At 43.8% G+C, this 17,206-nt stretch overlaps 1 protein-coding gene across 1 annotated transcript in view; it reads left to right on the plus strand.

Annotated features, from left to right (window-relative positions):
* Positions 1-17,206, plus strand: part of LAMA1 (laminin subunit alpha 1) — a 124,771-nt gene that overhangs the window by 88,948 nt on the left and 18,617 nt on the right. The window contains exons 36-48 of the mRNA XM_044934772.2: positions 170-332; positions 3,417-3,627; positions 3,811-3,927; positions 4,034-4,197; positions 6,055-6,190; positions 7,023-7,116; positions 8,276-8,392; positions 10,632-10,814; positions 11,143-11,297; positions 13,046-13,189; positions 14,192-14,325; positions 15,542-15,692; positions 16,626-16,750. Of these exons, the coding sequence (XP_044790707.2) occupies positions 170-332; positions 3,417-3,627; positions 3,811-3,927; positions 4,034-4,197; positions 6,055-6,190; positions 7,023-7,116; positions 8,276-8,392; positions 10,632-10,814; positions 11,143-11,297; positions 13,046-13,189; positions 14,192-14,325; positions 15,542-15,692; positions 16,626-16,750 (1,894 nt within the window). The remainder of the gene's footprint in view (positions 1-169; positions 333-3,416; positions 3,628-3,810; positions 3,928-4,033; positions 4,198-6,054; positions 6,191-7,022; positions 7,117-8,275; positions 8,393-10,631; positions 10,815-11,142; positions 11,298-13,045; positions 13,190-14,191; positions 14,326-15,541; positions 15,693-16,625; positions 16,751-17,206) is intronic.

Below are 17,206 nucleotides of genomic sequence, written 5' to 3' on the forward strand. Positions count from 1 at the left end.
AGGGCATGTCCAGAGCGCACTGGATACACGGCCTAACCTGGCCTGGTTAGAGGGTCAGCCCAGTGTAGGTGGGCAGAGCAGCCTCACTGGAGAAGGTTCTAAGTTCTCCCATCCTAGGACTGTCTACTTTTGAGAGAGTTATTCAGTGATTGATGAACTTTCTCCATAGAAATGATCAAAAAGGCTATGACTATAAATCAGACGCTGGATGATGATGTCCAGCTGCCCAGCTCTACTCTTCAGGACATGCAGGAGAACATCACGGCTTTGTTGGAAGTCCTACGGAAAAGGCAGTTCCTGCCGCTGCACCAAAATGCCACCCTGGAACTCAAGTAAGTTCCTGAACGGCGCTCATCACACGACCAGTTAGAGGGAAGAATGTGACAGTGGAGGAGGAGGGAGGCAGGTGGAAGGAGAGGAAGGGAAGTAAGTTCTTAGAGGGACAGAGTGCCACAGAAGAGAGGGGTACGACTCCCCCACCGACAGACCACAGTGTGATCAATGGCAGTGCTTCTGCCTGTGCTATTATGTCTAGATTTGGTTTTTCTCCGTGACCCTGAAACATCTTTTCGACTTAGCGTGAACAAACAAACCTCCTGATCCTGTCTTTATTGAAGATTAAGTATAATGCAGGAAACTCTCACGGGAAGCAAACACAGGCAGTGGCCACCGCCAAAGCTGTGAACTCTATGACAGACTGACATCATGCCAGAATAATTTTGCTCAGTTATGCAAACTGTCATCGAAACCTGGGCTTTGAAAAACAGGTCGCAAAGAACTGTTAGACGTGGTCACGAGAAACTTTCAGTTTGCTTTCAGGCTCTTTTTTTCTTCGTGTTTTCACAAAATTATTACTTGATGCAATAGCAAAGCTGTCTTTCTGCCGGGTTGTGATAAATATCTGATTAAGTACTGGCTTCAGTGGTCACACCACACTCCATCAAAACTCCAGTCTCTGTAATGAGATATTTAAGCTATTTTAATACATTATGCTATTTTAAATAACATTTTATAGAATAACTTAGATCAAAATCTTTTTCTGAATTTCACATTATTATCTTATCAGGGTGAATGTTAAGAAGTGAAGTCATTTAACCAGAGTTTGCCTTTTGAGGATTCCCGACTTGCATTGCCACATTATTTTCTACATGGGTTTTAATTACTTTGAAAGTTATCTTTTATTCAGTGGGAATTTTTAGGACTTAAGCCTGGGAGGCAGTATCTCGAGTAACCACAAGAGAACTGCTCCAAGGAGGCGAGGTGCGAGCCTAGTTATATAGAAGTTTTGCAACAATGGACAGCCAGCCTGAACACTGAAAGATTATTGTTAATTAAAGAAAACAGATAGCCCAAGTTTAGGAATTTAAAACAACATCCACTTCTACCAGCAGGATCCTGGAGAGCTGAGTTTATATATATTTTCATCATTGAGTGGGATTTTTGACATTGTTGTTGATACGGTAGGTGAAAAACAAAAGGTGGAACATACTGTCACATAGGCTTTGAAGAAAAGGACTAGTAATTTAATTAAGGGATGTTTGTTAGGGCCCAAGAAGGGCCCTGAGAGGACTCTGGACTGGACAAGGGGAGCTCAGAGTTGGGCGAGGACTCAGGAGATGGGAAGGGGGCTGTTGTCTATGGAGCACTCCTCTGTGCCGGGTGATGGGGAGCTGTAGATATCCCCCCTCACTTCTGCATGTGCTCATCCTCACCTCCTTGTGAGGTGGGAAGGATGCAGCTGAAGTAACTGAGGCCCAGAGAATATTTGCAACTCCATCAATGTGGAGCTGCCAGGACAATATGAAACCTGCTGTGTTCTGCATGCTACGTCACTTCAGTTGTGTCCGACTCTTTGCAACGCTATGGACTGTCGCCCACCAGGCTCCTCTGTCCATGGGATTTTCCAGGCAGGAATACTGGTGGGGGTTGCCAGTTCCTTCTCCAGGTAATCTTCTCAACCCAGGGATCAAACCTGTGTCTCCTGTATCTCCTACGTTGGCAGGCGGGTTCTTTACTGCTGAGCCACCAGGGAAGCCCATCTTTCCCTTTACGGCGCCCTGCAAGTGATCCTTTGTAGCTGTGTTTCCTGACTGTTTTCCAGTTTCTTAAGGAGAGGCCGAGTCTTTACCACAAGTCTTCAGGCTGAGTACTTAATCTTGAATCTCCACAGTGAGCCTGGATAAGACAGCTGACTACGTGGCACCACGCAACCCTTTCTCATGGAACTTGCTTACCTGCTCACGGCACTAGTATGGTGGAGAAATGCCACTCGAGAAACTGTGTTTTACCGTATTAACTGAATTTTACAGGAAGAAGCTGATAAGAAGTGCTGAGGGGTTTTGTGATTTTTCTTTGTAGTCTTTCAAGTCATTGTCAACTATGTCATTTCATTTGATCGTGGTTTAGATGGTAAAGTCATTTTGTAGATGAAAATTTGATCTCTATTTTCAATTTCTTAGAGCAATACTTTCTTTAATGATATGAACTGAAGGATTAATGGCTAGATATTAGAAATATATTGGACTTTTTTGTGTGTCTCCCATGTACTATTTTTAGTTCTCTTTGTAACTATCATAATACAGCATCTTACTATCTTTTTTATAATTCTTAAAATCACAAGAATGTTCAAATAATTCCTGATGATGCTCTAATGATGTCAGAGTTCAAATATATACCTTTGGAAAATTTTTTTGTGGTGTTTTAGCCCAGCAATCTGATAATCTGAAAATTAAGGGGGATTTACAAGGCATTTTCCACAAAAATATTCAAAGTTCTCCTGATAAATTGAAGAAAGAAGTTAATAGGATATATTCAACCACTGCAAAGTTAGGTAGTGTGAAAATTGTATTATTCTATATAGCTTTAAGTTCAAATTTGATAGCACATTTATAAAAGAATAGAGGGAAATGTCTTTTGATTTCTTGAAGCTTGCTTTTATCAAAGTGGTAGAAATTATATCTTTCTGGCAATTTAAATTTGCAAGTTTTTATAAAATTTGTTTCTTTACTAGCTGCAGGAAAAATCTTTGTATTGTATGGATACATTGGTGACTTTGGAGCAAATCACTGAAGCGTCTCCTTTTTTCAATATCTGACCATATTATAATGAAGATTTCAGTTGCCATCATTCACAGGCTATGACCCCAGTTTCCTGAATCCAAATCCACTGAGATGGTTTTTTTAATTCCATTAAATATGTTAGGAAGTTTGTTAAATCAAGAAACATCATTAAGGATAAAGTGTAAACCTGCCATACATATAGCGGCCTTAGGAAAATTTTTTCCCTTTTTAAGGGATTGCGATGTACCACTTAGGACTTGAAGATGAGCCTGAGAAGGGATATGTAGAAGTTCCTTTCGCTATACATCAATGCTGTGAGCTTTGTTGTTCACTTCTTACCATCTTTTATGTTCCCAGGGCTGCCGAAGATTTATTGTCACAAATTCAGGAAAATTACGAGAAGCCACAGGAAGAGTTGGCGGTGTTAAAAGAAGCAGTAAGCAGCCTCCTCTCAACACACAACAGTGACGTGTGGGCTGCAGAAGAGCTCCTGAAAGAAGCAGAGACGAAGACCCAGGAGAGCAGTCGCCTGCTGCTCTTCATCGGGGCCAACCTGCGAGAGTTCAACGTGAGTCCTGCCAGCTCTTGCCCCCTTAGAGCTGGTCCCAAATTCTCCCACATAAATGACGTCATCCTTTGCTTCTTAAAAAAATGAGCCCCCGGGCTGACTTCAGCACACAGTGTCAGGCACCTGAGGTTCAGAGGCCGACTTGCTTTTATGAGGCATCCTTAGAGGTGATGTTTGCTGCAGGAGAAGAAGCTGCGTATTCAGGAAGAACAGAACTTGACGTCAGCGCTGATCGCCGAAGGAAGAGGACTGCTGGATGCGGCCGCTGCTCCTGCAAACGCATCGGGGGAGGCTCTCGCGGTAAGTCCCAACTCAGCACAGCCCAGGGTTTCCAGGGAAGCCTCCCCGGCCCCAGACAGGCTGTTAAACAGACGGGCACGTGGTCACAGTATTAATCTCTGTGTAGCAACTAGAGCAACACCAGGACGAGCTGCTACTGTGGACTGCCCAAATCAGGCGCCACGTGGATGACCTGGTCATGCAGATGTCTGAAAAGAGAGCGCTGGCGCTTGTGTACAGGGCGGAGGATCACGCCGCTGAGCTGCAGAGACTGGCAGGTGTTCTGGACAGGTGAGGCATATCTGGCAGGAACCCCACAAGTTGTGATCCACCGATCAGAGAGAATAATAAGCCTGCCTGTTTAATTCACAGTGTTGAGTCACATTCTTTTTTGTGTGTAAAAACAAAGACTTCTCTTAGTTGCAGGGCAAGGAGGGTTTCCTCCCAAGTCTGGTGGTGTATTTGACCATTGGCAGGAATGTACGATGGAAAAATGTGAACTGAAGCAGATAGGAATGAAAACAAATATGCTACGATATCAAAGCCTTCAGTATCTACCTGGTACTCAGGACTTTATGAGTTTGCCCATGGACAGAACCAGATACTGATTTCCATATGCATCTTGCCTTCTTGGGACTTGTGATCCAGCCGGCTTTCTGCATAGATGCAGGTTGTGAACTGTGTGTTGAGGATCTATTTGCCAATTCCTGAAAGATACCATCTCCATTATTTTCTACTGCTTCAAAGGCTACCATTGTACTCATTACTTTAACATATATTTTTGGATATTTGTCAAGTATATCCTCAGTTTGTTAGATGTGCCTTTAAATGAGAAGCGAGACTTTAGGCCAGTGGTTCCTGAATTGTTGCAGGAGGAGCCTGGGGAACTTCAGAGTACTGATGGCTCTGTCCCCTGACCTCTCCCCTGTCCAGACTGTGGGGTATGGCCTGTACTTTAAATTTTTTGTTAAGTCCCCAGGTGATCTGATGGCAGCAAATGAGGGAATTGGAGTTTAAGGCCTTACACAATATTGTGAGTTAGTACATTTATTTCTTTAGAATCTGCTATTAATTATGAGTGGAAAAAGTCTGGACACACTGGGAATACATGTGTTTCTGTGTGTTGGGTGTGTTTTATGGAAGGAGAAAAATGAGTATTCTTTCTAATTTGAGGAGTGCTGCCATAAAAGACGAGCTCACACAACAAAAGCAATTAAAAATGACTATTGTATAAGTCTGGTGCTTCAGTGAGCTCTACTGCCTCCGTCTGCTGTCGGAATCAGTAACAGAAAATGGAGTTAGGTACTCAGTTAGTTTTTCTCCTTTCCTCATCTTTCCTCGTTTTCCAAAAAGAAAAAGGATGTTCTGACTACATCTGTAGCTACAACGAAATCTTTATTACTCAGTATGAGTCATAAAAACAGCTTGGTGTGATGCATAAAATTAAATAACTTTGTCTTTTATTTGTAAGTCACTGAATTTTGCCAATCAAGTAGTAGCAAGAAATACCTACTGGTCTCTGCTTTGGAAAGCACCCAACTCAATAACCTAGGGGAGAAAATGAAGTGGCCTACTCAGCAGGCAAAGACTTGTCTATTGTCAGGTTTCATTTTGAAGCGAGAGTGAGGTGGATGAAACTGCACCATTACCAGCTGGCAAGTTCCTGAGTGATCAGTCCCCTTACAGGAGTGAAGTTCAGATGACTGAAGTATTATCTCATCCTCCTCCCAAACCTCTGGTGAACTTCATCAAATTGGTGTATGTTGTTTGAGGAATAAGCTTCAGCATCCTCACATATGCTTAGCTAAGAAAGCCTTTTAAAAATGAACACGTGTGTAGCAGGAGAGATTACAACCAGCACAAACAGGCAGGGGATTTGAACAGAGATGAAAGACTGGGTGGTCTAAAAGGTGAGACACAGTGATCACCTCTTCTTCGGGTGTTAATTAAGCAGCAGTTCTTAGTGTTACCGAGACAAGGTGACCACAGCTTCTTAAGACAGCGTTTGGAATTAGAGGGGAATCCACATGTTGACACAGACTCCTGTCTTCCTTGTTGATGGTGTTTCTCTAAGTGGGAGGCTTTTAGGAACAGTGGGCAAATTCAGTTCCGTTGATCATAACATCTCTAAATATGCCGATTGCACAGTGGCCTTGGGAATGTCAGACATGTGTCCCTGAATGCCACCAGCGCAGCCCACGTCCACTCCAACATCTGGAGCCTGATTGAGGAATCGGAGAGGTTGGCGACAGACGCACTCGGAACTGTGAAAGAGGCGAGCATGGTAAGGAAGGCCCTCGGGTTTCCCTGTGTGCCTGCTTTTCTCGGCGCTGTGGTCAAGTGAGCCTTCCGTGAGATGCTCAAGCAGAGAGGCAGTGGCTTAAGTTTACACTTGTCAAGGTTCTTTTCTGGTGGGATTCTGTCATCACCTGCATTTTCTTTTCCTGCATGCTTAGTCACTCAGTCATGTTAGACTCTTTGCGACCTTGTGGGCTGTAGCCCACCAGGCTCCTCAGTCCATGGGATTTCTTAGTCAAGAATGCTGGAATGGGTTGCCATTTCTTTCTCCGTAATATATTCTAATTAGTCAAGAATGCTGGAGTGGGTTGCCATTTCTTTCTCCGTAATATATTCTAATGCATTAAAAATATTGTCTTTTCCTATGGGAGTAAATAGTGGGCCTTAAACAAGCTCATATACCCCTTAGACTACTTCCGTGTCCAATCCTGCATTCAGGGATTGAACCCACGTCTCCTGCATTGGCGGGCAGATTCTTTACCTGCTGAGCCATCCAAGTCATAAATAATTCTTAGAACAAAAATGATAATATTAATTGAAATCTACCTTGGACCTCTCTTCTTACCCGTGGTGAACATCTTCATTTAAGGGCTGATTTTTGTGTTTATAGATTTAAAAATGACTGTGTTCCTTCTCTTCAGCCACAAATTAGCACATGTTAATAGGCCTTCTTCAGTTGTCCCTGCCTGTTGTCTGCTTGACTTCCTTCTTCGGAAGGACCCTGGGGGATATTCTGACAAGACAGAGTTGTTCTCTCCACCTTCAGCAAGAGCCCACCCTGCCCTGCAGGTCCACGTTTAAACTGTTCCATTTTACAGGCTTCCGAATCTCTTGTTTCTAATGGGAGAGCAGCCCTCCGGCGCAGTTCCGAGTTTCTCAAAGAAGGCAACCGCCTGAGCAGAAAGCATCGAGGTCAGTTCCCAGCTCGGGCTTGTGTTGATGCCAGAGTGATTGTGGACACACCTATGAACATACTTCCAGAACATTCTTCTTTCCTGGAGCAAGTTGAATTTTAACATTTCTTTGTCACAATAATATTCCAATTTCCTATCGTAGATACATCATGTAATTTTTATTGTGCAGTCCCCTCCAATCTTCCATAGACTCAACAAGCCTCCCCTGAGAACGAAACCCTCTGCTCATTGCTCTAGCTCCTGAGCTCAGGCTGGTCCTCATGGCGTTTGTCAGGATACCTGTGACGTCACGTGCTTCTCTGTCCATCTCAGGGTTTCACCATTTCTTGAAGAGTTGTATTATATTTGACTCTTGTCTTCTGCACAGGGCTAATGCAATGTTAGAGCCATGGTAGGTTCTCATAAAGTTATTGAATTAAATCAATATTGATTTATCTATTAAAAATACCTATACAAAAAAATACCAATGTGGTTTCATTTTTCCTAAGACTTTCAGTAAGCAATTTTTGGCATATGTAAGAATTAGTAAGCATAATGCAGAATGGCAGCCGACTCTGTTGTGTAAGAGAAACAAACAAGTTTTATAACATATAATTGTATATATAGATCTGTATATAGTTATTATCTATAGAGAGATAGATATCTATCACCTTAATATACTCTGCCGCCGCTCAGTCACTCAGTCGTGTCCAACTCTTTGCAACCCTATGGACTGCAGCCCGCCAGGCTCTTCCGTCCCTGGGATTCTCCAGGCAAGAATACTGGAGTGGGTTGCCTTGCCCTCCTCCAGGGGATCTTTCTGACCCAGGGATTGAAGCCATATCTTTTATGTCCTCTGCACTGGCAGGTGGATTCTTTAACACTAGCACCACCTGGGAAGCCCTTTTTGCCCTAGAGCTCTAATTGAATCAAACATGAATTTAAGAAGTATTAGTGAGAAGGAAAACAAAGTAAAAAAAAAAATTATCAAGTAAGCCCCCAAGCACACAATTTGAGTGTGGGTTGAGTGGTGCTAAGTCTTGTTAGACAAACTTTCAATATTTGGGCTCTCTGTAGAAAGCTGCTGATTTTATAGATGGGTCAGGAATGATAAAACTGTCATCCAGGCAGCTTTTCAGGGTCAGCTTAAAAGGAAACACTTTTTCCCCTTTGAATAGGTACCACATTGGAACTGAGTAGATTGAAAGATACTGCAAAGAGATTTCAAGAGGATGCTGATAAAATTACCAGGCAGACCAATGAATCACTCTTGATACTTAGAGCAATTCCTGAAGGTAAGTGGAAAGGGGGGTTCTTGATTTAAATTAATATCGTCTCATTGCAAAACACTTGCACACGAGCAGAAGACCTGCCGCAAGTCCGATGGAGACCCCTCACCCGAAACCAAACCAAGATTGACAGAATTTTCCCTTGCAGAGGGATATGGTTTGGAAGGAAGAGCACTGTGTTTTTTATAGCTTCAGAACACCTGCATTGAAGTAGTAGAATTATACTCTGAAAAAACAAAGCTTTAAATTCTTTATGCTATCATATTAATTGCTAACTATTAAAATAGGCCTGAGATGAAAGAAGCTAGCAAGTAAAGAAGCTGAAATATTCCTGCTTTAAGGCAAAATGCTAAATTCATTATAAATGTGATAATTTAGAGAATTCTTGTTTGGAAATTAAGGAAATCTTCTTTTGTGAGACAATAAGCATTCTAAAATAGATCACTTTAATATTGATGGCTTGAAAATGCACTGTTCCTTAAAATTTTAAGTAGGGTAACTTTTTAACACAAGCAAGTTGTGCTGTGGTGCATTATTTATCTTACATTCCTTCAGCCTTTTCTTTTTCCTTAAGTCTTGCAAGATACTGAAAACATCTCCCAAGTTCCTCTGTCTGCTGGTTCACCTTATTGTTGTTCTGTCACCCAGTCGTGTCCGACTCTTTTCGGCTCCATGGACTGCAGCACACCAGACCTCCCTGTCCCTCAACATCTCCCAGAGTTTGCCCAAGTTTCACATTCACTGTATTGGTCACTTTATAAGCATGAAAATTACCCTGGGAAGCTGGACTTTAGAAGAGTGGAGCATTTTCTGATCTGAAATTTTCTTTTTCTTTTATTTATCTGTTTTTAAGGATACACGATGTATGTTGATCAAACATTCAAAAATAATTTTTTATTTGGAACCAATTTCACATTTGCAGAAAAGTTACAGAAGATTGAAAAGAAAACCTGTATACCCTGCATCCACCTTCTTCTAGTGTTAATCTTTGTCCCTTTTGTGTTAAACCCTTTAAAAATGAATAAAAGTGCCTTAAAAAAAAACTGTCACCCAGATTTTCTAGAGTAATTGAACTGCAGTTTATCTTTAGTGACCATTTAGTTTTTACTGTGCTATTATTTCCAGCAGCCACTTGTGGGCGAATACACTTCCTCTGGCCTAGGATACTTCTGTGGCACCTTCAGGTTTAAATCCCTAAACCTTCTTATCCAGACATGGAATGATTTGGAGAAGCTGTTAGTGACTGTAAGAAAGGAATGATCGGAAAGGGAGCAAATGAGTTTAGATTGTTAACATATAAGATGCTGAGCAAATGGCGACTAGCAGTTGCTTTTGTAATCTCTTTGTGTATTGAAATCATACTTCAATATAGAGTGTTGTCATCAAAAACATTTCAGTTCAGTTCAGTTCAGTCACTCAGTCATGTCCGACTCTGCAACCCCATGGACTGCAACACACCAGGCTTCCCTGTACATCGCCAACTCCTGGACCTTGCTCAAATTCATGTCCATTGATTTGGTGATGCCATCCAACCATCTCATCCTCGTTCATCCCCTTCTCCTCCTGCCTTCAATCTTTCCCAGCATCAGGGTCTTTTCTAATGAGTCAGTCCTTCACATCAGGTGGCCAAAGTATTGGGGCTTCAGCTTCAACATCAGTTCTTCCAATAACTATTCAGGATTGATTTCCTTGAGAATTGACTGGTTTGCTGTCCTTGCAGTCCAAGGGACTCTCAAGAGCCTTCTCCACCGCAGTTCTAAAGCATCAATTCTTTGGCGCTCGTGAATGAAAAACATTTCATTCATCCAAAAAAGGAAGTGGTAGCACATATGTGTGTGTGTGCTCTGTCACTTCAGTTGTGTCTGACTCTTTGCGACCCCATGGACTGTAGCCCCCGAGCCTCCTCTGTCCATGGGATTCTCCAGGCAAGAATACTGGAGTGGGTTGCCATTTCCTACTCCAGGGGACCTTCCCAACCCAGGGATCCAACCCAAGTCTCCTGTGTCTCCCGCATTGCAGGTGGATTCTTTACCACCGAGCCACCAGGAAAACCCCAGCACATGTGACAGGCAGCCTTAATACTGTCATTAGAAACAGAAGCCCCCTTTTGTGTTCAAGGACCAGAAAGGAATTCTGTAACATTTTTCTGTGTAAAATTACATTCGTTGTGGCCTTATGGTTTTCTGCATGTTATAACCATCTGTATAACCACCAGAGTATATACTTGAGTATAAATTTATTTCAGGTGTCAGAGACAGGGGAGCCAAAGTCACAGACCTGGCCATGTCTGCAAACCAGAGCGCCACCAGCACACTCAAGAATGTCATGGGGCTGAGCCAGAAGCTGTTGAACACATCCACTGACCTGTCCAGGGTTAACGCCACGTTACAGGAAACAGACGAACTCCTACGAGACTCCTCGATGACCAGTAGGTCGTGGTCTGCTGTCCCGTTAGGAAAGTTTTCATCATGCCACGTGAGCTGGCCCAGGGCACATGGGTGTTCGCAGACAGCAATCCTAAATTATAAAAATGTGGCAACATCTGGATTTGCATTTATAAAGGAAGAGAAGAGCCTCGGGTACTGCCTTGGGCTGGTGCATTTTTTATATATTTACCAAGATATCAGGGATTTGATGATTTGGATATTCTAGTATATCCAGCACATATTCTAGTAATGACCAGCTAATTTCTCTTGTTTCCTCCCTGCCTCCCCCCGCCCCACCCCTGCCAACTTTTTGTCCCCTTCATATATTAGCTTTGTTAGCTGGAAGAAAAGTCAAAGATGTGGAAACACAGGCCAACCTCTTGTTGGATCGGTTGAAGCCTCTGAAGATGTTAGAAGAGAACCTGAGCAGAAACCTGTCAGAAATCAAACTGCTGATCAGCCAGGCCCGGAAACAAGCCGCATCTGTGAGTGTGGGGCCCACGGGTCTCGGGAGCCCTGCACCACCCTGCTAGCTGAAGCTCCTGAAACCACACATCCCAGGGTCTCCTATGCAGAGGGCTTCGGTCACACTTTCTACTGACAAGTTCTCAGAAATGCCCGATTTCTCACAGCCTTGTCTCCAGGTGTATTTAAAGCCTTGTCTTACATATTTTACTTTGTTGTTGTTCAGTCGCTAAGTCATGTCCAACATTTTGTGACCCCATGGACTGCAGCACACCAGGCTTCCCTGTCCTTCACTATCTCCCTGAGCCTGCTCAAACTCATGTCCATTGAGTCAGTGATGCCATCCAACCATCTCATCCTCGGTCACCCCCTTGTCCTCCTGCCCTCAGTCTTTCCCATCATCAGGGTCTTTTCCAGTGAGTCAGCTCTTGGCATCAGGTGGCCAAAGGAAGGGAGCTTCAGCTTCAGCATCCAATGAAGCTTCAGTCCTTCCAATGAATTTTCAGTGTTGATATTTACATTAAGTGTATTTAATGAGTCCCATTTTCCTTGATTCCTGCTTTTGTTCTGTGTGTTTCAGAATGTTGTTAGCAAAGAGATCTCCGTGTCCTTATGGAGATTTATAACCATGGCCTAGATTTCTAGGTCCCCACCGATACGCTAGATAGTACAAACACATTGGTCCACGTGTTAGCGTTGCTGGAAGTCCCACTGGTTGCCTACAGTGTTCTTTCCATCATTTTCCCAACTCGGTGTTATCATAATCCAAGGATTCTTCAGAATGCGTGTGCAGTGTGGGCTGCATCTCTAGACTTCTGACAAAACAGCTAGCATCCCATGAATGTTGCTCAAATCCAGGTCACTACCTGCGTAAAACACACAGCTTGAGAGAGTGTTTCCTGGCCATCCTTTGCCATGGCCCTGGCCGTGTGCTAAAGGAGAGGCGTTTCAGGGAAATAAGATTGAGAGCATATCATTTGCCGTGCTCCTGGGGACCTGTAGACAGTAAAGGTGACTTCTGGTCTAATGTTTACCTTCCTGAAGCTTCTAGCCAAGAAAAAGGAGCTCTAGATTCTTTGATCCCTGAGTGATTTCACTTTGGGAAAAGAGCTAAAGGTTTATAAGAGCTCTGGTTTCCATCTGCCTTAGTTCCAGTTGCCAAATAAAAAACCTGACGGATGGCTCCAAGTGCTCTGGTTAATATAAACTTATAGTCTTGAGGGTTAATGTAAAGATTATGTGCAAGTAATTATTTACCAGAGTGATATATGAGTGAAATAACTGGTCTATAAATATTTGCTGAGTGATAGATCAACCCTCCATTTACTACATATTATGCATGCTCAGTTGCATCCAACTTTCTTGCAACTCTGCAGACTGTAGCCCGCCAGGCTCCTCTGTCCATGGGATTTCCCAGGTAAATGATCATCAAATAGCCTTTCTGTGTCAGGTGTAAGATTCCAAAGTGATTTAGAAAAACTCCTTATCTTTAAGGAATCAAGTCTCATAAAATAGAGTTCCTTGTGTAAAATTCTTCTTTAAAACCTCACGACTGGCTTTTTCCATAGTAAAATATTTTACCAAATGGAGTAAGTTTCAGCCCCATCTGATTTTCACCTTTTGAGACACATAGCACTATTATCTGGAGAGGAATCCTGCCTAGCAGCGAAGAGTCAGACCAGCACAGCACTTCTGAACCCTAGGCCTGCTGCCAGTGTGTGTCCTGGATGACTCTAAGGCACTTGGGGACACGTCTCTTCTTCTCCAGATCAAAGTTGCTGTGTCTGCAGACCGAGACTGCATCCGGGCCTACCAGCCCCAGATTTCTTCTACCAACTACAACAGCCTGACGGTCAACGTGAAGACAAGTGAACCCGACAACCTTCTCTTCTACCTGGGCAGCAGCACTAGCGTGAGTATGACCTGCGGAAGCCACGCCGAGTCTCTTAGGCCAGAGGATATTTTCTCAATTGGTACATTTTTGGCTAAAAAAAAAAAATAAGGCCTTCATGAAATCACTAGTGCTTCTAATCTTTTGCTAAGCTGGTAATGTTAGATGGAAAACAAACTGTGAAACTGCGTGCCTGTAAAGAGGAGAGTGGCGTTGATGAGCGGTGCCTCCCTCTGCCCCTTTAACTGTGAGCTGTGGGGACAGAGCTTTCCGTAATGTCTCCCGTGACCTCTGAAGCCACGGAGCTTCACTTCGAGTCTGTGAAGTCGACCTTGGCAGTTGTCACCAGGCGTGGAGGCATGCACCCCGAGGGACACGTCAGAATCGTCAAGCTTCCCCCAGACTCTTCCACCCACTGAGATTCTTGCAGTTCTCCCAGAGGGCAAGTCCCCTGGGGAAGACTGTTGCTTCTTTAGGCTGTGTCGGTGGGGACGGGTCAGACCCTTGGGCAGAAGATACTAGCAAGCACAAATGCCATCTGAAATGTATTCTTAAGACCCAAGGTGCAAAGCACAGGTCAGTTGGTGCTGTAGGGCTTCATGGCTTCTGTCTTGTTGCATGATTCACGTTCACACGTTGCCTTTTCAGGCTGGGCAGGCAGACAAGTGCCGCGCCTTCCTTATGACCCCTGTAGAGGCTGCTGACCCCCAGCGAGTTTTCTTGGAGAACTTCATGGGAGGCTCCATGGAGGGCCATGCCGGGGAAGGGTGGTGGGCACTGACGGCCAGTGGTGGCCACTGTCTCCAATACGATCCTTCGGGCCATGCTCCAGCTCCAGGGGAGGAGCTGGACAATAGAAGACAATTTAGACAATATTGTCTACAGACAATAGAAGGTCTTTCTTGGTGTTCATTTTTTTACTTTTTAAGAATAGAGAAATGTAAGAACTCCTTTAAAGTGTGACAGTGGTCATGCCCACAGTCTGGCCTGTGGACTAACCCCAGCTCATGCCTTGCACCCAAGGCTGATTTCCTGGCAGTGGAGATGCGGCGAGGAAAAGTGGCCTTCCTCTGGGATTTGGGCTCTGGATCCACACGCTTGGAATTTCCAGACTTCCCAATTGATGACAACAAGTGGCACAGCATCTATGTGACCAGGTAGCAGACAAAGTTCTGTCTGAGCATCTCTCATTTCTCTAATGCATCTTTTAAGTAACTACGTGTTTACCCTCATGCGGGAAAGATTGAAGGCAGGAGGAGAAGGGGGCAACAGAGGATGAGATGGTTGGATGGCATCACTGACACAATGGACATGAGTTTAAGCAAACTCTGGGAGATGGTGAAGGACAGGGAACCCTGGTGTCTGCAGTCCATGGGGTCACAAAAAGTCGGACACGACTTAGTGACTGAACAACAGCGTGTTTGTAATATCATGTAACAGACCTTGAAATTTCTAGGGAATAGGATTATAGTGAAAGAATACTTGGTTTAGATTTACTGTAGGAATTTTTTTCATTATTACAAGAGAAATGAACTTTGTTGCCAAAATCAACGATCAAATGAAGAAAAAAGTTTAAAGTTTGTATTACCTTCAGAATGTCAGGTCTAAGTCTGGGCAGCCAACCCAGAAGAGGGCAGTAATGTGCCTTATAGTGGAGACGCCACATGGCTGGCAGGGGGACAAGCAGAGAGCAGGCCAGGAGGGAACCAGTGGGGGGTGTGTTTTCTTAGAATTCAGGAAGGACGTGAAACTCTTTTACAGCCCCTCCCCAGGGACTTCCCTGGCAGTCCAGTGGTTAGGACTCTGTGCTTCCAACTCTAGGGGGCAAGGGTTTGATCCCTGGTCAGCGAACTAAGATCCTGCCTGTCATGTGGTTCTGCCAAAAAATAATAAAAAGTTATAAAAAGTAATAAAAGTTATAAAAAATAAAGCCCCTCCCCAGAGACAACTACTGTTAAGCAGCTTTATGTGTATCTTTCTCTTCACTTTTCTGTAATATCACATTTTGTTGTTATGGTGGTGTTGTTGGGAATTTGTGATTTTTACTTTGTTATTTGAGAAAACAGGGATATAATAACGGCAGTGGGCTGTTGAAACATATTTAGTCCATTATCTGTAACTATTGTAAGCAAAGAGATAACAGGATTGAATTGATGCTTTAGAAGAAATACTCCACAAGATTCTAGAGGGCACACTAGGGCTGGGCTGGGCAAACCTAGAAGCAGAGAGGCCAGTGGAGACGTGGGCAGAAGCCGGTGGAGGCTGTGTGTAGAACAGATGTGTGTGTGTGCACGCGCCCGTGCGTGTGTGCACACATGTGGACCGATTTGTTGTTCTGAAAGTGCTCTTTTTGCAACTGTCTTTGACCCCCAGGTTTGGGAACATTGGTTCATTGAGCGTAAAGGAAATGAGTGCAGCTCAAAAGCCTCCACCAAGAACAAGTAAATCCCCTGGAACAGCCAAAGTTCTGGATGTAAACAACTCAACCATGATGTTTGTTGGAGGGCTTGGCGGACAGATCAAGGTAACATTGTGAAGGCTCATCTGAACAGGCTGATTTTACCAATAGATGAAATGAATATGCTTACATTTTTTAAAATATTCTAGGCAGAGAACAATTTTCCTGCTTCTATTATTTTGTTTAATGACAGTTCATCTGCAGAGTTGGGTTGGTTTTGTAAAGGATCATGTTTCATAAATGGTATAAAGGGAAAAGCAGCCAACGGTTCGTTTTACTGTTTTTTCCCCCTCAATAATAAAAGAAGAAATTCAGTATTCCACATTAATTTTTGTGAACTCCCTTATCTCCATTCTGACTCTAGAGGTGTATTAGTCATTTGGCCATGTCCAACTCTTTGTGACCCCAGGGACTGTATAGCCTGTTAGGCTTCTCTGTCCATGGGATTCTCCAGGCAAGATTACCGGGGTGGGGTGCCATGCCCTTCTCCAGGGGATCTTCCAACCCAGGGATTAAACCTGGGTCTCCTGCACTGCAGGCACATTCTTTATCGTCTGAGCCTAACTGAGGTAGTAGACTAACCCTAACCCTAGTGTTTAGCAAAAGAGTTCATGGTATATTTTATTACATCAGTTATCCTCCCACCGAATAAAGCTGGGGTTACCTGGACCTGGTTCAGTGTAACCAGGTCTGAAATTCTGAAATGAGAGTGAGGCGTCATCACTGACCGCATCCTCTGGGTCTTTTCTCATCTGATGAAGGGCCTTCTCTCCAGCGACCCTAGTAATTGATGTGCCCTGAGTTCTCGTCCTGCTGTCTGTCACTCATTCTAGGATCCCAGTTCATGATTGGAAGGAAGTCCAGCGATTACAAACTGGCCATTTTCCTGGATGTTGTTTTCTCAAAATTTGCATCTGTGAAATTTGAGCTCCCAAGGAAGAGCTTTGGACACTTAAAGAATACATTTCTTTTCACTCATTGTGTGTTTGTTTACATTAGAAGTCTCCTGCCGTGAAGGTTACTCATTTTAAAGGCTGCATGGGTGAGGCCTTCCTGAATGGACAGTCGATCGGCCTGTGGAACTATATTGAGAGGGAGGGGGAGTGCCACGGCTGCTTCGGAAGGTAACTCGCCCCACAGGTGACACCTCAGATGCTAATATGTACAGTGACCTGGTCCAGGGAAAAGGTTCGAGTTGTGGCATTTCTCAAAGGCATTTGACCCTGCTTGCATGCTTAGTCGCTCAGTCATGTCCTTTGAGACCCCATGGACTGTAGCCCACCAGGCTCCTCTGTCCATGGGATTTTCCGGGCAAGAATACTAGGGATTCCCATTTCCTCCTTCAGGGGATCTTCCCAATCTGGGGATCAAACTTGAGTCTCCTGTGTCTCCTGAATTGTCAGGCAGATTCTTTACCACTGAGCCACCCTGAACTCTTGCTAATAATGAGTTTTCTTAATGTTCCATAGAACACACTTTGTAAATGCTGATACAGACACAAACTGGTGCTTTATGTCTGCATTTGTCACTGGATTAAACTGTCTTCATTTTAGATAAGTGTCCCTACCTAGACAAAAACT

The sequence above is a fragment of the Bubalus bubalis genome, chromosome 22, assembly GCF_019923935.1.
Source record: "Bubalus bubalis isolate 160015118507 breed Murrah chromosome 22, NDDB_SH_1, whole genome shotgun sequence".
Classification (NCBI taxonomy): Eukaryota; Metazoa; Chordata; class Mammalia; order Artiodactyla; family Bovidae; genus Bubalus; species Bubalus bubalis.